General features: G+C 43.1%; 1 protein-coding gene across 2 annotated transcripts in view; it reads right to left on the minus strand.

Annotated features, from left to right (window-relative positions):
* Positions 1–1593: 1593 nt before the first annotated feature.
* Positions 1594–26647, minus strand: part of cdon (cell adhesion associated, oncogene regulated) — a 33210-nt gene continuing 8156 nt past the window's right edge. Inside the window, exons 2-19 of one of the 2 annotated variants that reach the window (XM_004560490.4) lie at positions 21266–21404; positions 20408–20686; positions 19745–19891; positions 18890–19033; positions 18505–18792; positions 18154–18423; positions 15087–15361; positions 14580–14754; positions 13194–13310; positions 12391–12594; positions 11587–11768; positions 10240–10345; positions 7826–7948; positions 7365–7556; positions 5580–5875; positions 5383–5462; positions 4174–4436; positions 1594–3332 (exon numbers count right to left, since the gene is read on the minus strand). In XM_004560490.4, coding sequence (XP_004560547.2) covers positions 3178–3332; positions 4174–4436; positions 5383–5462; positions 5580–5875; positions 7365–7556; positions 7826–7948; positions 10240–10345; positions 11587–11768; positions 12391–12594; positions 13194–13310; positions 14580–14754; positions 15087–15361; positions 18154–18423; positions 18505–18792; positions 18890–19033; positions 19745–19891; positions 20408–20686; positions 21266–21338 — 3369 coding nt within the window. In that variant the 5' untranslated portion in view covers positions 21339–21404 and the 3' untranslated portion in view covers positions 1594–3177. Of the gene's footprint in view, positions 3333–4173; positions 4437–5382; positions 5463–5579; positions 5891–7364; positions 7557–7825; positions 7949–10239; positions 10346–11586; positions 11769–12390; positions 12595–13193; positions 13311–14579; positions 14755–15086; positions 15362–18153; positions 18424–18504; positions 18793–18889; positions 19034–19744; positions 19892–20407; positions 20687–21265; positions 21405–26647 lie in introns of both variants that reach the window. The other variant, XM_004560489.4, reaches the window with a different exon arrangement.

A 26647-nucleotide genomic window follows, 5' to 3' on the forward strand; every position in this document is an offset into this window, starting at 1 on the left:
TAGCCTTTTAGCAATGACAGAAACGCTTGCACATAAAACAAGTTTTCTCCTAAATAATTAATTTGTAAAATAAACATATCGCTACTTATCTTCCTGCGCTGGTACCCTCGTTTATTTTTCATCTAGGGTGAATTTTTTCTTACTTGTTAATACTGTTGACTCTGAAGATTAGCTCATGTCAACACAAGGTATCATCAGTATATTCATTATGGATCCTGATCAGTCCGATCAAAGAAATTGCAAATTTACCAGGAAAAACGGGGCAGTTAAGGGAATGGAGGTTAAATAAAGATTAAGAGTATTTTTCCCCCTAATTATATCCAACAGGTGCAGTCAGCTCATAATCAGCCAGCTGCTCCAACAGCATGAAAGTACAAAAATGAAAACGTTGCAGCATTTTTGTGTGCTACAAAGGCTGACTGCAAATAAAGACCAGATATCCTCGAGGGAGACTTTGATTATTAGTCTTAAAGCATTCTGCACATGAGCTCATCCTTTGCAGGGGCCCGTTGGAACACCGCTGGACTTCATCCAACAACACGCTTCACTTGTGGTTTGTGACATCTCAAGGATAAAACCGCCCGTGGCTGAATCAACCGAGTTAACAGCACACTGCCCGATTCATAAGAATTGCATTCATTCAGGGTGTGCTGAAGAGGGGAGAGAGGAAGAATGGTGGGCGGAGGGAAGAGAGACTGGCGTTAACAGGTCCGCTCTGCAGCAAGGGGCAAAAATTCCAGGGCGGACAATAAGCTTTCTTGTTCCCATGGGCTCCTTAATGAAGGGGTGTAGCTGTGTGGGTAGAGGGTGCAGGGCAGGGCTGGGAGAGAGTGCCGACTGACAGACGTGGGAGATGGAGAAGCAGCTCATTTAGAGACAACCCTGTCCTTATCTTTTCCTCATCATCCCAGGCTGCTTCTGTCAGCATCCCCTCTCCCTCCCCGGATAATTTCTCCTTCATTTCCAGCTTCATTTCCTATCCATTGTTTTGTTCTCTTTTTTCTTTCCAAACAGCAACAATAGACACTGTATGGACATAAAATAAATGCTAAGAGGAAACTTGAGTCTGCTTCTGTAATGCCGAGTTTGGAGCCAATAGGTACTTTTTTCTCTTTCTCACAATCAAATCAGTGTAAATTTAAATAACTAGAGTTTCAGGGCTGCCAACACTTCTACAGACTCTTCTTGGGAAACAATTCAAGTCAGCTTAATGGACTCTGGCTGCCTTAATGGCACAACAACCTCCATCAAAAATAAAAATAACAGCCGGAAGATGCTGCGCCACGCCTCAGCAGTAGGCGAGCAAATCCAGGAGCCAGGAATATCCCGTATACCATCAGTGGGAGGAGAAATGCCATGCGAGCCAGGGCCTGAGGACTGGCAGCCAACTCTGGCAAAAATCACAGGCAGACAGGCACCAAGCATGGAAAGCCTGCACCGCAGTCATCCTCAGTGAAGCACAGCCAGCCCCGTCATCCGCCTGCTGCAACCCTATCAACTTCAATCAGCCAACACACCATGAAGATTATTTTTAAAACCAATAGAGGTTTTAAGCCTTTAGAAAATGGGCAACACAGGCTGAAACTTGAGAAGAATATTGTACAAGTGTTTTATGAATGAGTTATCTGCACAGCAGGAACATCACACAGCAACTTTTCACAACTGATTTGCTGGTTTCCTCTATTTGGTGCTTTTCTCACTGCCCGTCACGTTTTTCTCACTCTGGTTTTTTCCTCACAGAAATTGTAAAACTGCAGCAGTAGATTCTGGTACTCGACAAAAGCCACTAAAAGCTTCAGTTCACTGGTGACACAAAATGCACTTTCAAGCATGAGAAGCATTAGAATCTTTGCTACTTCTAGCAAATAACTACACCGAACTTTTAATCTGATGTCACATGGACCAGCTGTTGACTGTGTCTCACAGGTAACTCTGTCAGGTGATGTCTTGAGAGTTTCGGTTTAAAGAAAACTGGATACATTCTCCTAATTAGCCCTTTATGATACCTGGCCACGCAGTGAGTTTCATTTCATTCTTTCATCTTTGAGACATTTCTGCAGACTAACACAATAGTGTTACAGACTTAATAACACTGTGTTGTTATGGCCATTTTCCCTGCAAAATAAGACATTAAAAACTGTTTTCTTTGTAAAGTGGTTGACGTTTCGTTTTTAGAACTAGTGATGCCACACTGACGAGAGGATTTAAGATTTCTTTGCACATAGTATTTCCTGCTGTTCGTAGAAACATTCTGCTTGTGGCCGAGCATTTGCACTGATGCATTGCAAAGTTATCTAGGCTGCTCACACTTAACATCTCTGTCTTAATGTAACTACTCAATTTCTCTAATAGATTGCGGTCAGAAGGTCATCAGAGCTCTCAAAGTTAACTGGATTTTGTGTAAAGTGATGACTTATCAAACAGTCAGTGAAGCAAAGCGCATCAGCCTTAATCTGAACAGTGCAGGGAGCGTTCACCCCATTCAGGGGTCACTGCAGTGGAACAGCCCATCACACAGCCACATCAAAGGCCTGCCAGAAATATCGATGGGTTTGGATCGAGGCGGGGAAATTCACTACGGCAATCATTCATCGGGTGCTGCACATGAAGGAGGTCAGGAAAGACATTGAAAAAGGTTGTTGTTGACTCTCCCACATCTTTTTTTTTTATATTATTACAAAACTTTACACAGACAACTGCTAATCTCCACACTTGAGTGGAACACATAGAGACACAACACAACAAAAAATAAAAAGTATTTCTCATTCAAAAGGCATAAATAATATAAAAGACAAACTTTTTTCTTTAAAACAGATACATTCATATGAAATAATATTTTACTACTACAAAAAAATAAATAAGTCATCTAAAGAGTTTTTGATCTTTTATGAGACGCTTCCCGCCAGTGGGATATAGTGTCTTTTCGCTTCTCTCCGTCTGACTGCGCTCTCAGTCTCTTGTAGTCCCTCTTTTTCCCCCACGTTGCTCATCTCAGCTCAGTCCAATCAACACTTTAGTGTCCTCGTCACCATAACATGCAGTGTCTCTGACTATCCCACCGCTCGCTGGTCTTCCTTTTTTCCACTCTTGATACTTCCACAGCTCTCGTTCAGCCTCTCTGTCTGTTTTCTCTAAACTTCCAAACTGTGGGAGAGTGTGCTTGTGTGTGGGCTATGTTCAGGCCTCCTGCGGGCCAGGCTGGATAAGCTCTCCCGCCAGGCTGCTGCTGGAGATCCACCCAGGCTTTTCGTCACAGTCCAAGTCTGGCAGGCCAAGACTCTCCCAGCCCACCACAGGCCCCTCCGTGTCCACACACTCCGGCTCCTCCCCAGCTGCACACAGAGCGAGAGAGAGAGTGAGAGAGAGCGAGAGGCCTTGGTTTACTATTTGTATTAAAAAAGACAAGCAGAGATTCTGGAGAGGCCCACAGTGTAATTTGTGGTGACGCCGCATAGTTTGTCTGCATACAACATCAGGATTGGCAGTGATATAAAAATCTACTAGCAATGCAACAGTGCTGAACCGTGAGCATCTAGAAGTAAATGTTTTAAATTAATGCGCTAATTTCTTAAAGCAACTTGTTAAAAGCTACATATGGGATCTTTTTCCCACTAGGAAATGTGTAGAAAACATCAGCCTACCAGCACTGTAAGTACTGGGTCACCTTCACATTGCACCCACTTGGCCATGAAAATCAATGCCACGAACTTTCTGCTGCACAGTTTTTGCACTGATGGGCAGAGAAGCTTTGGAGCTCTGCAGTTATTGAGTCAGCAGATTGCTGGTGACTTTTACACTCTAAGTGCCTCAGCACTCAGCGACCCCACTCTGCAGCGGCTCTTACATGGTCTAAAACTTTGTGGTCGAGTTGACGTGGTTCCTTCAACTCTTCCACTTTGCAATAGTGACTCACTCTTTCACCCACTTCTTGAGTTATGATCAAGGGCAATAATGAGACCGGGATATCATAACAGCTACATAATGTTAAGGCGACAAGGTTGTCCCCGCCTACGTCTTGTTCTATAGCCAATTTAATTAAATGATCTGTAATCATGTGAGAAGCTTGGATATAACTTGGGAATTTAATTGCATAATAGGTGCAGTGAGAAGATGCAGAAATGGAAGACAAAATACATGGAAAGAACTTTTTTTTTCTGGAAAAACGTGTCTCACCAGTGTTGTCTGCTAGATAGGTTTCATTGTTGCTGATCAGACAGCAGGAATGCTGTGAGGGCGAGGACTCTTTGTGCTCATCTGATCGGTATCCTGCGTTGGCCTCCTGGTCCACAGAATGCGTGTGGCTGTCGTGGCCGCGGCACTGTGATGAAACCTGGCCCAGAGGCACCATCTCCAGCCCGTCCTGCTGGCACGGCGCCACGCGATGCATTAGAGGGAGCGTGCCACTGGAGAAAGTGCCATTGGTCTTGTTGTAACATCTGGTCAGAGACAAACAGAGATGGAAGGGAAACATTCATTAATGCCCGTGCGTTGCTGAGTGTTCACTCTCTGACAGCTCTTAGCAGTGCTTTACATGCTCATTCTTTCTCTCTGAAGGTTTGCCACCAGACACAGAAAAACTCTGAATTAATATTACTAGTCCACAAAACAATGACAGCTCTAACACAACTGGAGCGCTCTCATCGTGCTTCAAAAACTGTTTTCATCAGAGATTACAGGCCACACAGCCTCTAAGTAACTGTGACACATTGTGGTTTTGCTCTTCAGTGAAGTTCCAAAAAGCAGAGAGTTGCACGCAGCAAAGTTGTCCCTGTTTTTCCGAACTCAGCTTCCCTCAATCGGGACACGATTGGATTGTGACCTCACCCCCCTCTTTTCCCAGCAGCCGGAGGTAAATAAACACAGGACTCATTAGGTCTGCTGGCTGGGTGCACACAGGGTAAACTGTGATGCTGGGGACCCTTAAATACATAAACAGGACTAAAAGGAAGGCAAATGTGTCCGTGTGTGTGTTTGGATCTCAAAAGGGGCTCTTGAGCACTTCTCAGCGATATCTTAGTAGAAATATGACCGATCTGTATTTTTAGGCCCAATTTGAAGTAAACAACGTTAATTTGAAATCCCAATAATTTCCATTTCCAGATTTTTTTCACTTGTTTGCTTGTTATTTCATTTGATTTTCCACACTGATCACTGCAATTGAAAGTAAATAATCTTAAAAAGGGGATGTCATATTTTCATTGGAGAAAAAAAGAGAAGATGTAAGAAAACTGTACAGGGACATAACTATATAAGAAAAAGGATATACAACTGGTATTACAAAGCCCATTAAGAAAAGTCCCGTTTCAGTTCACCTGCCAAGTGTAAAATAGATCAAAAACCCATACAAACACCTTGCTTAAGAGTTAGATTATGCTATCTCACCTGTTGTTGTTGCAGAGGTTTTGACAGCTCATACAATCAGAAGACTCTGTTTGGGGAAGAGCTGTGTACATGCCTCCACCCTGACAGGGAGACACAAACACCAGATTAAGCCACACTGAATGGAATTTGTACCTGTGCATGTAAAATACCACAATTTAAAACATCATGGACATGGACACCACGACCTCAGCACTCACGTTATGATGGTGGTGAGGGTGTGAGTGCTCGCAGTCCCGCGTGCTGTGCGGCAAGGTGCCGTTGTGGCCATGCGGGGGACCTGGTGTGTACAGATTCCCAGAGCCGTTGAGCAGTGCCAAGCCATTCGGGAGTTTGTGGTGGAGGTGATGGCATCCTTGGGGTAACATCTGGCCACTGTGTCCATAGCCACTGTGGATACCCCCATTAACGCGACTGTTGCCAGGCAGCGTGGTGTAGTCGAGCACATGGCCGTTCAACTCTGGTGACTGGTACAGGTAGCCGGGAGCATCAAACTCTGCAGCAAGAGAGGCTACAATCAAGATAGGAACAAGACCAGTTTCAGCTCTGGAGTAACTTTAGCTTGAAAAATTATTTAGGGCATCAGCTGGAATAGTTTTGGATATTCCTTAAATAGACAAAAAAAACTGTAAAACTACAATTCCAAGAAAGCTGTAAATAACAGCAAAATAAAATGATTTAAAAATCTTTGATTGCTCTGACCGCAGTAGAGTTTTCCACTTGGTGATGGTGGCATTTTTGGTGGATGGCAAAGACAATGATTTCTGGAAGCGTTCCTGAGCCCACGTAGTGATTTCTAGTTTTCAATACAGCTCCATCTGTGAGCTTGAAAGTCACAGGCATCAAGAGTCTTTTGATTATATTATTTAGTATAGGTTATTTAACGTAGTCTTCATAATTTTATATTATTCTGACAATGTTAAAAATTGTAGACGCAACTTGGTGAATCTCTGCCTATCTGCCTCTTCTAATTTTATTTAATTTAATAACTGTACAGTACTCTGTTTATAGTAACCATTGTCCTTGATGTAAATATGTAAGAAAAAAAATTGTGTATGTTTCTGTTCTGTGTCCTGTGTACTGTTTGTTGTATATGTGTCTTTCTGGCTGCTGTTACAACCAAATTTCCCCTTGTGGGACAATTAAAGGATTATTCTATTCTATTTTATTTTAAGATGCTCTTTTTATACCCAATCACATTACTGACCTGTTGCTAAGTAACAATTAGTTTCAAAATGTTCTCCCTTTTGTTGCCCATGTCCCAACATTTTCGAGATGTGTTGCTGCCGTCAAATTCTCGATGAGCTCATATTTTTCATGACATACTAATATGTCTCAGTTTAAACATGTTTTCTGTGTTCTATTGTGAATTAAATATAGGTTTGCAAGACCCGAAAATCACTGCTTTTATTTACATTTTACTGAGTATCCCAGCTTTCTTGGAATTGGGGTTGTATGCGTGGCTTTGCCAGTTTTGATGATGTTTACAGCCCCCCAGACAAGCAACCAAACAAGCATTTCAGCACTGGTGACATAATTCAAATATCATATTGTAACAGGTATCATGTGCCCAACTGTTTGATCAACTAAGATGTTGATGAACTGCGATGAATCATATGCGACCCTCATACTTACATAAAAGGTGGAAACCAGTGACCCAGTCTACGAAATCTTTAAGCTACAAAATTTCAGCTATTTACAGATCCAGCGGGTCTGATAAAGAGCTCATCTAACAATGGCCAACTCTTTTGCAGGCACTGTGGGATCTGTATATGCACTTGGAATGAACACTTGGAATATGTTTCACAAGCTGTCTTGGGGCCAGCTATTCTCAAAAATGAGTTAACTCTTGCATGCTTGCTGTTCATCTTGCAGTGAACAGCAGTGTAAGATAGAGCATGCTACGAGAAAAAGTTTGCTTTTCATACCCTGAGCAATGTTTGGGTATTGATTTTTAGTCTAGTCTACTTTGATATTAAACTCACTGTGCATGTTGTTCTGTTGACGATTCCTCCACAGACAGATGATAATAAAGGACACCAGGATGAACACCATCACCGTTAAAACAGAGCCCACAATCACGTAGAGCAGTCCTCCAGGAGGGCTTGGGGTATCCACAGGATGGGGGTCAGATGGGGTAATAGGGTGCTGGCTGGGTGATCCTGGAGACTGGCGTGCTGCAGAAGAGAGGAAGAAGGGGACATGAGGAACAACTTTTTACCCATTTGCGTTAAGGAAAATAACAAGGTACAGCACCAAACCATAAAATGCAAGCCATTGTTGTTGAGCTCATAAAACCCAGTACATTTATGTTGTGTAATTTTGGTGATCATACCCGTCATTAAAGTTACAGCCTTTGCAGAAACATGCCTGGACTTCTGATAAACTAGAGGTTTGGTTAAAGTGTGAGTCATTTCTTCTGCATTACAGCGTTGTGTTTCCTTACCTCTGGTCTCACAGATCATGACGTTACTGTATTCACTCTCTCCCCCGTCATTAAAGCACTGCATTTTGATATCGTAGGAGGTCTCAGGTTGGAGATGTCCAATCATGTGCCAGTTTTTTATACCTGGGAAGGCAGGAAAAAAGGGGGACAAAGGTGAGAAATCACTTCCTCTACAAGTCAGTGTTGACACAACTTGTTTAAACTCACAGCCAGTTTTTCACTTCCTATTGTCCTTCGCTTCAGGCTTCTCACTCAGGTCATGTTCTTTCCCTCTCTCTCTGCTTCACACCCAAACCTTGTCTCCTTCTCTGACAGTCTCACCAGGACCCAGACAGTTGCCTTATTCGAGACAAGCTCCATATATGGCAGCTTCATGTTTGTCCTGGCTTGCCTCCAGTATTCCCACTCCACACTCACGCCACTGCTGCACTACTACACACTATCACACTACTACGTGCTTTGAAATCACAGATGAGACAGCTACAGTCTCCAACATGGAAATGCCACATTTCCTACAAATGAGGCTGAAATAAGCTGCTGTACTTGTCATGTTTCATTTCATAACAAGTATAATAAATCGCTGCACATGTACTACCTATGTCCCGAGGTAATTTTAGTGGGAACACGTTTTTAGAGAGGAAGCATACACTGAATCTCAGTATTTAATGTCAGTATCACCGTAACAAAAATGCCTCTAGGCAAGTGAGCGACTTAGAAACTGTTGCAAGAAAAGGTCTCTTCTAGAAAATAAGGATAAGGCTGGGTATGCTATGGGACAGGTCTCCTTTGTGATCGGCAAGCAGCGATGGCATGAGTGTATTCTAAATCTGACCCATCCTTCCCTCGTCAAGTGTAGTTTCAAAAGAAATAAAAGGCCAAAACCTTTAGCTTAAGACTAAAAAATGGGACTTAACACGTCAATAGGTGATGTTATGGTCACTACGTCCAATTTTATCAGCTTTTTATTTTTCCAACTGTGGCCTCAGTCACACAGGACAAGAGATCAGTCAGAAACCTGTCGGCAATTTCCCGTTACCAGGATAATATTACAGTCACACTAAGGAAAACAATGAATGGAGACAGTGGCACAACCAACATTATTGCACCATGTGCAATAAACAGACTACGTAATTGCCTTTGATATCATTGCTTCAAAGATGGAGGCAGTCAGTTGCCGTCCTCAAAGCAACTTCAGTGCATCAAGACAGCAATAAAAGGGCATTTAGATGGCTATCAGTCTGCTAACGGTTTGCAATTGAATGGCGTTAAGCTGGCAGTTGCACGCAATCTGTTTGTGACTAACACGATTACTAACTGTGATAAAACAGCAAAAATTCCAAATCTGTTATTGTCTGCTGCAAATCTGTTCCCATCTAAATACACAGAAAATCACATTGAACAGAAATCCAAAATGTTCAACTCAGCACAGTCTAAATAAGATTGGTTGTTAATTGTCGGCAGTTATCTTCAAACCTTTGCCAGCCTGTCTGAGACTGACTGCAGCGACTGTGCCTTGGGTTCAAAATTGGTCAGTTTTTTGGGTACTGCAAGTTAAACCTCATGGTCACCAGTTGGTTGGCCTCAGCTACATGCAAATGTGAAAAAAATCAATTTAATCACCAGACAATTGATTCAAGTGCCATTCTCTCTTCTGCCACTCTTCTGAAACTGGCAACATTTTAGTGCAAAAAATAAGACAAATTCTTCTTTAGTCCAAATCTTGTGCTCAGTCTGATTTGATACTTTATTTGCCAAACTGTAATTTTATGAGCATACCATAACACTATAACACTGGGCTTTGATGGGTATTACCATTTTTTCAGCTCTTAAAATCTGACATTAAGTGTAAGCTGGTCAGAGGTTCCTGTTTAAATCTACTAATTTTTAAATGTTATAGCAACGCAGCTATCCACATCTTAAAATTTCTCTCTTTAATGACTGAATTTTTGGAATTTGTAACTTCGGTGTAATAACAAGCTGCTCGCTGGGGACAAAGACCAAACAGACATTTGTCCCTGGCGGTGTGGAAAGTCACATACTCAGATGCTGGAGAGATGGGCAAAGTGAATGGATGCCCCTCCCTCCCTTCCTGCACCCAGCTCAACTGTTAGCATTCCACCCAGCAACCTGAGCTGCTCTCGTCTGGTCGGGCTCATATTACATCTCCGGCCTATTAGCTGGCAACCATTTATTAAAAACAGATTTCAGAAAGCAGTGCACTCTCTATAAATCAACGCGCCAAAATGCACACCACTCTCGACACAGTATCCATTACACTTCCAAGTTTATCTGTAAAGCACGAGCTTACGTCTACAACAGGACTGGGGGAAGCTGTCGACAAACACTCTACACCGTTACTCACTCGGTATGCAGTGGAAAAACATACACGCGGTAAAACATGTAGCTCCACTTACCTTCAACCACGTCCCTTTTGTAGTCGCTGTCATTGTCACTGTCCGTGGGCCGGTAGTAAATGTAGAAGCCTTGGATCGGAGTGTTGTTGTTAGTCGAGGGACTATACTGGATGGGGATGGAAAAAAGATTATGTTGGACTACAGCAATCTGGTAAGCAATTATCATACAAAGAGAGGAAATTTTCCAGCACCTAATAGCGGGCCCTGTTATCAGCAGATGTACAAGACTGCAAGCTAGATTGTGATTGCACTGTCTGTCTGAAGTTGAGGAAATAATGAGGCTGTCTGAGGTTAAGTAAATGTGGGGAACTATCTACATCCATCTGCAACCAAAACTGTTGTAAGGCAGAAACAGCTTTGAAGACAGAAGAATCAAAACCCAGAGGGACAGGGCCTCCCTTTCTTGCTGTTGGAGCAGAGCTCCTATCAGTACAGTCTGATTGGCTGCAAAAGAACCACGATCAGTTCAAACACAGGTGAGCCACCTGGAAAAGTCACTTCATCAGCCAAACTTTTCCACTGTTATGCAGGGACAGGAAGTTGTTCAGATCATTTTGATGAATGCGCACTTAACTTTGGAGACAATTACAAGCGATGCAGCTCTTATAGGAGCCTGAACAGGAATCATCAGTAAAAGCGGAAAACATTATCAACCATGTTGCGGCTGGCATAATTCTCCACTCATTATCGTAGAACACATGTAGGTAAGGGCACGCGCTGTTTTTCTTGGCTAACATAACATGAATTTCCACAGCAACTGTTCAGCGCTCCAGTGGGTTGAACCGGAGATGCTGATCATGTCGGCACCCTGTATTTAGGCGTAAATAAATCCACAATGGCATGGCATTTTGCACAAGTCAACAGACTTTTTAAGCACGGTTTAATCAGATCTGACTTAAGTTCCGGTGACCACTGAAAGAAACGTTTTGGCTCTCTACTCATTCACTTTAAAATTCCAGCCCAAGCAACCGAACAGAGCCACTGCCATAAAGGTGCTGAGTCCTAACAGTTGCCACTAGAATGTAAACGCGTTAGTATTTCATTTTTATACTTTCTTGCTTCCATTTCAACAGTATTTCATATCTGTAGCTGTGACATCACTGTTTCACAGTATCCACAGAAAGGAAATCCACAAGGAAACAAAAGTAGCCAGATAATCAAACACGACTGAAAAACCTTTTAAATGCTAATTTTGGTCAATGCACTAGAATACTGCGTGGACACAATTACTGTAAATACAGCAGTTTTGTGTAAAACTCACTGATAATTTTTGACAGTTTATCTTTGTTTTCACTACTAAATGCGCTTGTTTGAATGCCACTACTACTTCCATGATGTACTACTCACAGTCCAGCGCAGCATGATCTGTGTGTCGCTGATAGCATCCGTGGATGAAATATGAGGCCCAACCACTGGACGGTCTGTCTTAGGAGGGCTTGTTTGCGGCACTTGGTACGGCTTCGAGGGAATGCTGTGGGGGCTCTCACCGTACATGTTCATGGCTGCCACCCGAAACTTATAGGTGGATCCTGAGTGAGAAATACAACAGGAGCAGCAGTGTTACAGTACAGTGTTGCTAAGCAAAAGCTAATGTTGGATTTCTTAAGCAGGCAACACTCATATGATGCTGTTAGTTGGTGTATTGGAACTGAAAGGGGAAAAACAGCTGATGGCACAGCATCTGAAATCTTGTTAATAGTTGAAATTTTATATTATTTATAATATATATACTATTTGCTGATGTATGATATGATCTGTTTTATCTGGTTTATAAAGTTTGAGAAGCCCTCAATGCTTTGACCATAAAACTTTTATTTTCCCTTATTAATAATTGTCCCTGGGTATTTTATTTTATTCTCACTATTACTTTTTCTCTTATTTTCACATCAGCATTTTTGCAGACCAGTGACAACTACAAATCAACATAGACCAAGAAATAATAACAACAACTAATTGCTGTTTATCAATTGTTGATTTCATTGTCAGTGATGGGGTAAAGTTTTTGCGAGCCGAACGGCAGCATAAAGTTATTTATAAGAATTGTGCTATTTTTCAAATCTCCTTAAAAAAGGAAATTCTCCTCTGGGCAGATCAATCATTTTCTGCATCACTGGACTGTAGAGAGAAGTTGTGAACGATGTGTAAACTCACCAGGCTCCAGATTGCGAACCTCCACAGACAGCTTCAGAGGTGAGATGTTATCTGCAGCCACAACCCACTCGGCACTGCGGCCGCGTCTGTACTCCACGCGGAAAGCTGTGATCGGAGAGCCGCCATTGGCTCTCGGGATCCAGGTGACGTATGCTGAACTTTCAGTCGCCATGGAGATGGTCGGGCGATCGGGAGCCTCTGGAACTGGTGAAAAAAAGCAAATAGGAATTAAACTCGTACCTGTCATTACTGCATCTGAATTCATGCAAACGTGATTACGGAAAAAGAAAAAAAAGTAAAGCACGCACATCACAGGGAAGCCACAGAGGGATGTATACTTACTGCCTGGCCCCTTAGTCACAGAGTTAGAGAAGGCAGGAGCGAGTAAGACAGAAAGAAAAGAGGGTTAGTGAAAAGATTAATGTGAGTCTCAGCAAAGTAGGGCCTGCTTGTGACGCGAGTAAGTCAAATGCACGCACACAGATACACACACTCATTTCTGACCCTAAAGCTGTGTGTAATCTCACAGCATCTCTCTCCCAAAGAGTCATTACGGGGTGTCAACTATCATCTGACTGTTTGTACTCTGAGGCACAAAGAAACAAAGCAGACCACATCTAAACATTAAGCCCTGCGATCTGTTTAACACAGTCTGGTCATGAACTCCACAGTAACTAGCTACATGACAGAAAGCCCCATAATTTTCCCCAGAAACATCCCACAATCATTGTCTGCACAGAGTCCAGCAGCTGCAGCAACAACGCAGGGCCTTTCAGACAGTCTGCGATTGTGTCGGCACCAACCTCTGTCATGTATGACAACTCCAAAGTGCGTGTTGGGGGTTTTGTCCTCTGGAGCTTTGGGTGGCACGGAGATGACGGGAGGCTTGGAGGGATTCTTGTTGGGGGAGGTGCTCTTCTCTGAGAGAGGAAGAAGAAAAGCTGGAGGTAAGAAAAACATCAGCACTGCCACCAGAGGACACACTTCAAACATCAGTTTTGTAAAAATCTGCTTACGGCTGCATAAAGATCTGTGTTTTAAATTGCACACTAGGACGTGTTTTAAACAAAATGGGCGTATAAAACCTGCAAATTTCTTAGTTTACGGCAGGCCTTTGAAATTGTTTGAGGGTATTTGAGTTCTTTGTATCTATTTGGTGACTTGTAATGGTTGTAAAGGACTGTATATTTTTATAGACTTCGTGGAAGCATAAAAGTTTATGGATTTAGTATTTCTCTACCAGAATTGGATTCCTAAAAGCAGGAAGAGGTAAACAGAAGACACATAAAAATGCACGTTACTCTTCTTCTTGTTCTGGTAGAGTTTGGTTGGACGCAGGAGCCCAGAGGTTGGCATTTTGATGGTCCTGGACTATTTTGTAAATGAACCACCCCGAAGATATAATCATATCTGTGGTTTTTGTCAGTATCCCTGGCTTTGCATATTTCTGACCAGGGAATATTTTGTAACCCTGCTGTGGTAAAGCACAATTGTTATTGTGTTGGAATACTTGCGGTCATTCTTCTTTTATTTGTCTCTAAACAGACAAAAAGCATGTTCACGCTTGTCTACGATGACTGACACCGGTCATTATGATTGTGTTCACAATGGTGACTGGACGACCTGCTGGAATACCTGAACAGGTAAGGTAATAATCTACGATTACACTGAGTAAATGGCTGCATATAATAATAAAATTTCAATAACTGTCTTCATTGATCTGCATAAGATTTTATCATTTTTTCTTCATTCTGTGCCAAAAGCCAAAAGTTGAAGGCACTTTGTTTGGCCTTACACAAATCACAAATATCAAGCTAAATCCCTCAAATTAATATAATTGCGCAAAAACTACAGTAAATCTTCTTGCAACCCTAAACGAAAAATTCATTGTGCTTTGCTCATTTTTCTGTCCTCCGGAGACTGCTATCAGCGGAGAACATGCTTCTGTTTCTTCTCCGACAAATGTATTCTCTAGCGTCTGCTCAATGTTAGTGCAAAATGTCCAAAAACAACCAGACCCTCCTTAACTCAGCATGGCCCTTAATTTATTGTTCAATCTTTGTAGCTTTGGTGGAAATGAGAGTAAAGTTTTTTTCTTACAGCATTTAGCAATTCCCAGGAATATTAGCAGATACTGATTAAATAGTGTTTGAGAGTTTTCTTCATTATAAGCCAGTGACTGGGCTGACCTTTGCCCGTGCGGAAGGTGAGCATGGCCGGCTGACCCTCGCCTGCTGAATTTCGAGCCACCATCAGCACCTCATAGAGACTTAAGGACTCCAGCTCTGACAGCCGCAGGGTCTTCTCACTGCCAGGCACACGGACCGTGTGCCAGCTTCCCACCACCGTTCCCATTTCATCAACCTGACACACAGACACATACAACAGCATGACTAAAAATGACAGTGATAGTTAATAATCCTTCGTATTTAGTCTCAGTTTAGTTTAGAAGCCTGAGCAGCATCACTAACAAAGGCTGTGATTTACACAGGTGCTCCACAGTCACATTTTCCAACTCCAGCAAAACCGATTCCTGCCAACAAAGTTTAACTAGCAGTTTTATAGTCAGAGTGAGACGATTTCTGAAGCAAATATTTTAGAAGGAAAGTGAACAGCCTTTTATTCATATTCATATTTTCAGGGTAAAATATGAGCAAAATATTTCAGAAAAACTAAAGAAAAAGATTTTTCCCTACCTTACGGTATTTAACAAAATAGGCGTTGATGGGATTGCCTCCATCGCGCCCCGCCTTCCACTCCAGATCATACACATCAGGCTTGTGAGTCTGAGGTGGGCTGATGATGATGGGTGCCTCTGGGGTAGGACGGTTGCCGCTCCTATCAGCCGGCAGGTTAATCGGATCTCCTTCGTTTTCTGTGAGGAGACGCTCGTGGCCCTCGTCGCCCTGTATCGGGTGGAGTGACGGTGAAGCTTCAGGCAGCGCACCAACAGTGGAACCCGACTGTGAATCTGTCAGTGAGGAAGATCAGAGATGATTAAAGTGAGATGTGATACAGTCGCATCAAAGATCAGTCAGATTCACAACAGACTTTGTTAACTTATGATCACCAGGCCACATCAGCTCAAGTCTCAGCTGATACCCTTTTACACATGCAATCTGCAAGCTGCTTTTCAACCCACCTCCACAGGTGACTCATCTTTTCAGTGCAGACTTAATCAACGTCAAGTCTACCGTCAGTGATGCCTGCTTTGTTCTGTGTAGGGGGTCTTAGTGCAACTTTCCTGAGTCATACCATTAAATACAAATGACTGTAGATGGAAACGCCTATCTTTGCTCATACTTTAGGCAGAAAATAAGATTTTGGAAAGTCATGCTTTTCATGGCATTAGGCAAACAAATGCCATAAATAACCGTTAACAGTACTATATTTGTTGATCTCATTTTTGTGTTGTGTATGTTCACTTTTTCCAATACAATTGTGGATCTTTGTTCAGTTTTGTACAGCATGGAGGAGGAGAAAGCACCAAGAAAAGCTGACTAACACAGTGGCCCCGCCTGTGCACAAAGGGCAACTTGCTGGAAAGTTTTACATTTGGAACAAATATGTGTACAGTGCTACATCAAATCACACTTTGCTTTTTTTATTAAATCCTTGTCAGAGCCAGAGTGGTCCACCTGGGCAAATCATGCGAGCTGGGAGTCTTATTATGGCTGACATTAGCTTGGCAAAGTTCAGGTGAACTGTTGGGTTTTTTTCACAGACATTTAGAAGCCACAAAACCTGGGACTGCTCAACTTTGAGCCACATCTCAGAGGTCAAACAGAGTCACAGCTGAATATTAAAAAACAAAACAAGTGAGTAAGGAGGTAAACACCGCAGAGGCACACACACACACTGCAGGGTCCTGGGTCCAGTTTCAGGCTGTTTTTGGTGTATGTGGGACCGGTTCACTTTGTAAAACAAACAGGCCTAGAGCTGGTAACACTAGACCTGATCCTGGGACTGTGGCCAGCTGCCACACATTCCACACACCAACCATTAAAATACCGGAGAGAATCAGACCTCAGCGCTACATCCAGCCCTCCACACGTTCCTGTTCGTTCAGCCCTGCAACACTCTCACCTCTCCACAGCTCTGACTCATAGCTCAACCACAGCCAGGGCTCCTACTCTGACACAATGAGAGAGGAGGAGGCGATTAAGGACACAGCGACCTCACTATTCTGATGGGAAGGAGTGGTACATTACAAGTGCTAGTAAACCAAGAAAAAGATACATTGCCAGGTTCTTCCCAGAAAAAGGTCATGGCATTAGAGGAGAGCACCTGGGAGTGAATGTGGTGGTAAATCATGAAGGATTAAGGACAGAGACAGGAGCCTGGAAAGAGCCTGCTGGAGGACCTGTGGATACCTCCTTCCTGTGAAGACGGATCCAGTAAAGAGTAAAGTGTTTTGACTCCTCTTGTTTCACAAGTTTCAGGCAGTAAAAAGGCCAAGTCTTGCACTTAATGATCTTCTGTCACTGATAACCAACAAATAATGACTTTAGTGGATAACTTTGTGATTAGTTTGCATGTTAATTCATAAAAGGTCAAAGAAACCCAGACCACAGCATGATAGAATAACGCACATCAGCAGGTAAATACAGGGTGCTGTCAAACCAAATTTCTTTCTTTGATGAATTACTATCACAGGCTACATAAATCAATAATACTGTTTAATTTGAATGTAATAGCATTTGATAAGCTCCGGTGCCTGGTACCTGATAACAAACTGAATTATCAGCTTGTTTTGTGTATAAAAGTGGGTCTGCAGCAAAAAATATTCATTTCTGCAGTTTGTGGAGGGAAGCAAACGTTTTGCAGTGAACCCACCTGATGGTGACTTGTACTCCCTATGTTCTGCATGTAGCCGCATTAATCATTCTGAAGATAGCAAGGAGAGCTCAGGAATGGGGCCTTGGAGTAGAAGGAAAGCTTGGGGGAGACTGCAGGAGGAGGAGGAGGAGGAGGGGGGGGGATGGTTGTGATGTATTAATAAATAAAAGGCAGTTGTGTATGATGTTGACAGCTGGGTGGTCTGGTCCTCGTCATAACCCTCCACGGCTACTCCTTACATTCCAGCGTCCGGGGGCTTATCCCCGACGGTGCGCACAAAGCTCACTCTCACGCTCAAGCTCAGTTCAAGGCTCAGGAGGAGGGCGGCCTTGGCCAAGCCTCCCCTGCCAGTCCTTAGAGAAACACGTACATTCACACTCACAAAGCGAGGGCTCCCTGCAGATACTGTATGCACAGGCCCCACAGAGATCCCATCTGGTAAGATGCCTTAACCCTTTCTAACAATACCCTAAATTTTTTGTAACATTTGCAATGCAGTGTATTTCTTGGAACTTCTAACTTTCGGTGTGTGGAACATCTTCAATCTAAGACTCCTCCATTTGTGATGCAAATGCAGGGAAAAGTCTAAGTAAGTTTTGGATATACTGGCTGTCAGATCTCTGCACTCTCTTGAACATAATGGGACCAGATGGCACTTGTCTTGTGGTGCGCAAAGTGATAAAAGAAAAAAATATCAGCAGTGAAATCATAACCCAGTTACTGAAGAAATCTCCAAAACCAGACACCGAAACAATCTAGCGGCACGAATGTCACTAAAGGCTGAATGAAAAATAAATATGTTTGGTTTTGGGATGAATTAAACCTAAGAGAAGAAAACAACCTTTAGTTGTTCCCAACCTAGGAATCAACAAGGCAATCCGGTACAGCTTTTGTTGTTTGATAGAGATAACTGATCATACATACCTCCTTGAGTTGTGAGCATTCCAAAGGACTGCGCTGAGCTAAAGCCATTGTCCAGCAGACACTGATAAACTCCCTCATCCTGTCGTGTCACATCTGAAACAACAAGTGAGGATCCAGAGATCTGAAAGCGATGTGAAGGGGTGATGGGCTCTGCGTTGAACAGCCAGGTGATGTTTGGAGATGGATTTCCTTGGGCTACACAGATAAAACGAGCAGAGGAGCCGAGAGAGGCGAGCTGGTTCCCCGGTCCCTCGATGATGGAAACAGGCTCTGTGAAGGTGAGCGTGAAATGTTAAACATCTGCATCAAACAGTCACCACTCACACTCCTCTCTCATTGTGTTTTTCTTACCGAGAACCTTCACAGTATAGTTAGCGCTGACGAGAGTCCCCTGCTCCGTCTCAACAGCGCAGGTGTAACTGCCTTCATCGCTTCTCATCGCCCCAACAAAGGCCAGATTGTTGTGCTGTCGTTGGTGAGAAGGCCCCGGTATGACCTTGCCATTCTTAAACCACTTAGCTGCAGGTGCAGGACTACCAGACACAACACACTCCAAGGTCAGCGGCTGCGACTTCTCAATCGAAACAGTCTTTGGGGTTTTGGGATAAACGATCTGCACTGAGGAGGAGGGGTCTGAATCTAAACAAACCAAAAAAAAGACAAAGACGTTCGTTGGTCTGACATAACAGAGCAGACATATAAACGCTTCTCCTTGATTTAACATCATCTAACTTACATTTGACGGACAGCTTAGTGCCATGAGACTGTATGACGGTCTCCTTGGTAACAGGGTTCACTGCACCACATTTATACATGCCCTGGTGCTGGGCTGAAACAGAGATAATCTGGAGGTTGCCAGATGGAAGTATTAAATAGTCATCTGAAAAGAGAAGGAAAGGATTAAAGTAATAGGAAGGCCTCCACAGTATACAGCCAGCATGCATCACACCACAAGCAGATGAACAAAAGGGGACAAATGCATGGATTCCTTCATAAATTTTCAAAATGAATGACCAAATGGAAGTGTCTGTTTTGAGGAAATCATATTCACAGATGGCTTCACCAAACTTTACTTAACTCCCTCAAAGTAGTCTTCACTTCTTATCAGAGTCTCTACACTGGAACAAATTATTTTTAAAATCAATAAAAACAAAGCAATAAAAATGAAATATAGAAAATCAAATGTTTATTTATTAAAACAAGAATACTATAGAAGGAATATGTACCAATCAAGGAAAATTCATTTGACCAGATTCCATTAAATCTAAAACTCTGCCTTGCACTTATATCACAAAATCACATGGAAAATTTACATGTAATGAAAAATTTTCATAAAGCTCAAAAATACTCAAAAGGCCTCATAAATGAGAGCCACCTTTATCTCCCTTTGATAAGTGATAGTATATATAAATAATATTTAGCGTAGTGCAGTGTTGCACTTTTTAAATATTCTACAGTCTATTTAGAGCTCATGAATAAATAAAGAAAACTGACATAAGTGGTATTTTTACAATTGAACACTTTTTGACTTTTTCAGAGAACAGCATATACAGTTAGAAAAACTACACATTTATCTGAGTTTCAAACATACCTTTTGAAGCTTCCACCCAGCCCCCCTGTATCCTCAGTCTAGGAATAGCTGGAGGAATGCTACGTGGTAGAGGACACTCTATAAGAGCAGTGCTCCCTTCCTGCACTGATAATGACCGCCGTTGGCCATCTTCGTATTTTGATATTTCTGCATGGATAGAAATAAACACAATTGCCTTAGTTCAACTTTCCTTGAGTCCAGAATATCAGACATTTAATATCTTCTGAGCATCTGCACAGTCAGTGACAAAGATGATCAGCACTACTTGAGCTGAGCTGTTTGTGTTGGACCACTTGGCTTGTTTATTGTTGCAGTGAGTGATTCGACTCATGCCTGATACAGTTCCAAAGCAAGGTCAGCCTCTTAGCATACTGTCCAAGAGCAAGAAGCATCCCAGCAGGAACATGCTGCACACAGGAAAGCCCAAAGCTCATTAAGGATACCGGTCAAGAGGCATCTGGAACGATGCCCGAGTAAAAGCTCCTACTGCTTCCTTCCCCTCCGCCACTCAGCAGCAGGCAGCTGAGGATAGGCATTCTTTCTAAGTGTTCAGCAATCACGAAATAGCCTTCCTTTTCTCAAGGCCATTTCCTCTCTTTCTTCATCACTGCGCTTTGAAGTGAGCGGGAGCATGCACAGGACTCTAATTCTCTGCATCCGTACCTGCTATGGCAACACGCGCGTAGCGGCTGGCGATGGCGGGCCCATGGTCTAAGCGTGCCACACACTGATAGACACCAGCATGACTGGGCATAAGGGAGGAGATTGTGAGGGAGCCACTGCCAAGCTCCACACCAGGCAGAGTGTCCCGGTCCAGGGGAAGGCCTCGGAAGCGCCAGGAGACCACCGCTGATGGAGGACTTACAGAGCACTGCAGATGGACAACAGAGCCTTGACTCTGAACCAAGGAGGCGGGCTCAGAGTGGAAAGATGGATATTGAGCTGATGAGAAGACGAGAGCAGAGAAAAACAGGTTCAGACATGTGAATTAATAAACGGCAGGCTTGCTCAAATTATAAATCAAATTATAACTGTCGCATTGTTGTTAAAGCTGTTTTAATAAACTTACACAATAGAGACTGACTGACAAATTACTGTGCAGTATTTGCCAATACATTTCTTAAAGTAAAAGGCAGAAAGATGCTTGCGATAATTTAGAAAGAGTATAATCCAACAGCCTGTCAACAATTTCCCTTTTTTCAATAGAACTGCTTTTACACCAATAATTTCCAGTATTAATTTGTTTTTTGCTAGGGAAGACCAAAATGTGTAATTAAAAGGTCCAAAATATTTACTTTGAGTTGCACAAGTTAATTTATGGCCAATCAGGAGCTGAATCAGGAACACGCCTCTAAATCATCCACCTGACACTGAAAATATTTGCCTTTATTATTAACTATCTGTGTGTCCTCATTTGTGGACAGCATCCACTGTGTTTGTCAGCTTTGAAGCTGATCTTCTTCCATTTAAAAAAAATTATTCTTTGCTAATAAAAGTAAATAGAGCTGTACAACAACTTACATGAGCAGGTGATCAGCAAAGACTGGCTGAGACACAGCACAGTGGACAGGAGGACCCTTAGGCCACTGTCCATGGTGCACTTTGACCCCTGCCAGAGGCCGTGTTGTCCAGTAAGTACGTCCACGTCTGTTCAGCAAACCTGCAACACACAGATGAGTAGAAAAACATATCAGGCCGCAGCTCTGCAGAGAAACATGGCGTCATGTACGCGAGCGCAAGAGACGACATGTAAACAAACAGCAAAGCAAGGAAGAGGAAACCAGAGGTGGGGGAAAAAAATCAATTAAGTTCCCGTTGAATCCTGAACGACAATCCCTCTAATCTTCACGACACATCCTCTTTACACACTCCTTGATCTACACCTCCCACCCTCTCTTCTGACCCCTCTTCTCACCCACTTCAGTGTCTGTGTGGAGGCTGGAATGTCCAGCCTCTCTGCTTCCTTCTCTTCCCACAAGACCGCTGAGATCTCCTGATAATGGAGTATCTGTGGAGAGACCGTCGCCTCACTCTTAATATCACTCTCTTGTCACACTGTGTTGCTTCCTCATAGGTTCAATGTAGCCTGAAGTGCAGGCCAGACACACACGGTAAGACAAGAGAAGAGCCAAAGAGAGAGACAGAAAAGAAGTGGAGGGCACGTAATTAGGAGCATTCCTCTATCCTTTTCAACCAGACCCCCCTCCGAATGCAACGCCTCCTCCTTTTTCTAAGAGTAATCCGGGCAAGCTTTGATCCCAGGTTCCTGGTTGCTAACCAGGGTTTGAGCCTGAGGCTGGCGGGACAATGGTTGTCCAGCTGTGATATTCACACTGGTGCTTCGTGGCTCACAGACATTAGCGGAAGGGCCAACCGAGGCTGAAGGGTGGGTCAAATTAAAAGCATGATGCCTGGGTGGGAGCGGCGAGGCTCAACAGGTTTCTAACCCTCATTCTCTAACTAAAACATTGTTTCGTCCGCCCGACAATCAAGCAGGTCAATTTGGTTAGCCTCCTCTCGAGGGTGCAGTAGGGCTTGAAAAAGACCTGTTGGCGTGGGGCTACAATGAATATTTATTTCTGTAGTCAATTAATCTGCTAATTACTTTGCCAAAAAATAAACACAGGGATGTGAAGTGCTTACATGTAATTACAGTAATGCTGTGTGTATTAGGAGCACAATTAGTAATGTGCAAACTGTAATTAATGTCTCAAGCTTATACTGTAAAGGTTCAGAGCCTCCCACAATGAGACAGGCCTATTGTACCAAACTAAAACCAATGAAGCTTTCTTTGTAAGAAGATTAACTAATACAATTTTACCTTGTCATGTTAAACACCCAATAGCAACTCTGAAAGTTATTGCCATGAAGAGCAGTGTAGTTGGGATGAAAGTGAAGGTCAAGTCTGATGATAGGTGTGGTCTAACCCACGAGTAAATAGCGCTGGAGTCCATCCCACTCTCACTTCACGCCCTCCTCAGACCTTCTTTAAATTTTCATCTACTGTATTTGGTGTATAGTATATAAATATGATTAACTGGGGTAAAAACATTTTCTATGAAGGGTTCAGTCGAAACAGCAGTCTCTGAATTTGGTTACTGTCATGGATAGTGTGGCCTTTCGAGACAACTACACAAGGGGGTGTGAATGTTTTGCTTTTTTACGTATAATTTGCTCATTTAAAGACATCAAGAGAGTGGCTACTTTAATGGACAGAACAACACAAGGTACTCTAGCAGGCAGGCCAAACTTCCACTAAATCGACCCACTGAACTGGACCTCTCCATCAAGTTTGTGACATCGACAAGTTGTATTATACAACCAAGCAGGTAAAGTGGTCCTTTTGAAGCTTCAAAATGCAGCATTTAAGACCAATAGGTGACACCCCTGCACCTCTGTCTATATTTTATATGCAATCTAGTGGGGCTCGATATAATCAGAAGATGCTTTCTAGCTTTATGGTGGTGAAAGGTTCATAAATTCTTATAAAAGCCACAAATGGCAAGTCAAATGATTTATTGTGCCAACGCTATGTATATGCATTGCTAATTAGTTAACACTGTGCATTTTTTAAGGTCATTCTGAATGCTGGGGCTTTTGCTGCCTTCACTTGATGTATTCATACCCACTCTCTTCATCTTGCTCTCTCTCATTCTCTCAGAGGGCATACTGAGAGGAGAAGGATAGAAGAGGCAGGAAATAATAAACTCTTCCAGCTCTAGGCTCACGCCCCTGATCACCCAGAGGTCAAAGGTTATGGAGGAGTAGCAAAAGAGCGAGAGGATGAACCAGCGGGTGTCTGGTGGCTCTGGGACAGCTCCCAGAGGTTACCTCCAGCTGTCTCCGTTTCAATTACACACACTGACACACACACAACTAAATATTTAAAGCAAAACAAGAATAAAGTGCTTAAGAATTAATATTTAAAAATGAATTCTTTGTGAACCCTCTAGCCTGTAAGCTAGTTTACAACTGCCGAGTTTCAGGAACATGCCATGATGCATATGGTGTATTCTTTGCATTTTAGGCTCCATATTAACTGTGTCCATGCTACTTCACACAGATCAAACTTACATCTTTGCAGGCTGGCGTTTCTCCAGCCCACAAGTTGCAACAGGCCCTGCACACTACCCCCATGTCATCAGTGGAAACTATCTTTCTCTCTCTGCCGGAATAATGATATATAATTACAATAATAACAACAGTGCTAAAACAATGAACAACCAAGCATGGGCACACTGGCACACAGTACGGTGAGAAACCGGAGCTTTTTTCCCTCTGGCTACCTTTCCTTCGCTCTCTTATTTTAACCTGTTCAGTCCTCCCATCAGGAGGGCCAGTTGGGCACTAAAGTTCTGAATGGATGCCCTTGTGTAAACACACACACAGCTGCCTATCTGCCCTATTGATCTGGCACAACGAGGAAACACAAGGGCATCATTCCTGTTTCTTATCTTTTTGGCTTTCCCCTGACATCCGCCACCATGAAGCCTCCTCAGTGGAGACAGACACTGTGAGGATATCTCTTATCTTTCATCAGAGACTAGTCCTAATGCTGGCAACACTGGCTGCATGGAAAGGCAAGTCCAATTTCCTATTTCCAGACACCCAGACAAAAGTTGGAGTGGTCCTTTTACAAAGGGGAAGTCCCTGTCAACTGGAGCCGGATCAGCCTGAGACTCTTTTTTTCTTTTCCTGTGTTAATGGTGGAGTGTTGATCTCACTCCTCCACATTTTACCACCTAAAAGGAAAATATGTGGTATTCCCGTTTTCTTTCTCTCCTTCCCGAAAATCTGATCTTATGATACTGTCTGTTTTTGTACTCACGGTGTGGATGCATGGCCCTTCTCAAGGCAGGATCGAGCAGCTATAAATCGAAGTGACATCCTGCATAAAAATCAACTGTGCACCGTTGAAAGATGATACACCGAAAAAGAGTTTATTAAAATAAAAAATTAGGTGGATGTGTCAGCGAGTTCAAGTGGAAACGTTCCTATTTTTTTGGGTGTGGGGGGTTGACCCATGTGTGTTTGGCAAATCTTTGACTGACACTTGGCTTAACGGTGCAACTGCAAGAAAAACATCAATCTCCTGAGACTTTGTAACTCTGTTTTCTGTGTTGTTTTTTTACTTCATCTGTCATACTCCCTTCCGGACAACTCCACAGTACAGATATATGATTGAGAGGCACCACCTTTATTTTTCTATCAAGGGAGACATTCAAACAGAGGAATAAAACCATCTACCCCCTCACAGGACAAGCAGGATCCCTGGTGATGACACAGGAGAAAATAAACACACTGACAGGCTGCCCTCAGGGAAAAGAAAGGGATTTGAGTTCTAGGGCGATTAGCACCTGCACCTCTTTTTTGGCCCCCTCTCTGCAGGAACTACTTAAAGCCCCATCTGCCCCCATGTGGGACTGGCCCATATCCCTGTCATATTGGGTAAACAGGGACAAAAGCAATGCAGCGAAGCATCAAAGACCTGGAGGGCAGAGGAAGAACAGGTCACAACTGGTGCTGCTGACTGAGACAGGGGCCTGGCTTCTCTGCTTCACAGAGAAACACAGACACCATGATGCAGCCCTCCAACATTAATGCACTAATTTTATATCATGTTTTTATCATAAATGACTAATAATGAATAGTAGAAGAGCACAAATTCATTAAATCAAAAGGTTTAGTTTAAGAAAGAGCAAACTGTTACAGGTGACCAGAACCAATTGAAGCTTAGAGATAAAGATGTCAAGGGTAAATGATCAGTGGGGTGTAAGAGAAAGGGCAAGTCTTTTCTGGTATGATGGTCTAATCTGACCTGTGTGCCGAAGCGGATTCACATGCTATACCCCAAACCTGTCTGCACTCGCCCCACATCTCACTGACAGAGGATCTGCAGCACACACATTCCTCAGTTCCACAAAGAGAGAGCATGACAGACACACAGAAAAAGACAGAGAAAGACACACACACACACACACACACACACATACACACAAGAGATGGGAGATAAATTCTGAATGATGAGAGGCAATGGGGTAAAAAAGCTATAACAGAAAAATAAAAAGAAAGGCTCTCTGGAAGAGAAGTAAAAGGAGATGTGTAGGATTTAAAAAGGTGAAACATTCAATAGGAGGTGAAAAGTGGCCAAGCCCAAACTTCTTTCTCCTCCTTTATTTGGCTCGGAGATAGAAGCGTACAGATAAAGACATCCAAAACTGCCAAAACTGACTGATGATTCAGCCGAGCTACATTCAGCTCAGCCCAGAAACTTTGGAAGACCCGACTCATAGAACAGACTCTAAGGGACCATTATGGGCTTCTTGTATTGGTCTGGGTGAGTCCACCGAGGCAGCCCGGGGCCACCGAGAAAAACTAATGAGTGGAAACACTGGGCCTCTGGTATGGCCTTACTCTGTCTGATTGAAGACTGAGATCTTATTAAAAGTGGGACTGTCTTAGACAGAAGGGGGTGAGCTAAAGTAAGGGAGAAAAAGACAGACATGATTTGGAATGAACTGAGGGAATTAGGGAAAGAAAGGGAGGGTCCTTTTTGTTTTACAATGAGAAGGAGGTTTTAGTCTATCCATGAGACAAATCGACTGCACTTGTCTGAGCCTGAGAAAGTTAATGAAGGTGTCTCAATAAAAGATTTAAACAGAGTTTTCTACAGCAGACATCTTCAAGGACAGGCTACTTTTGAGACACTTGTTTCTCTCATGTCTGTGTGCAGCTGACAGACAACCATCAGTCCGGGAGGCGCAGGGTGATGACGAGGCCAAGCGGGTCCCAGAGCATCTTGACGCCAAGGTCCTGACTACAGTGCTGTTGTACGGGACAGAAGAGCAATGAAAGGAGAGGCCCCTGGGGATCAGACAGTCACATCCCACAAAGCCCTGTTTA

The sequence above is a fragment of the Maylandia zebra genome, linkage group LG14 (genome assembly GCF_041146795.1).
Source record: "Maylandia zebra isolate NMK-2024a linkage group LG14, Mzebra_GT3a, whole genome shotgun sequence".
Classification (NCBI taxonomy): domain Eukaryota; kingdom Metazoa; phylum Chordata; class Actinopteri; order Cichliformes; family Cichlidae; genus Maylandia; species Maylandia zebra.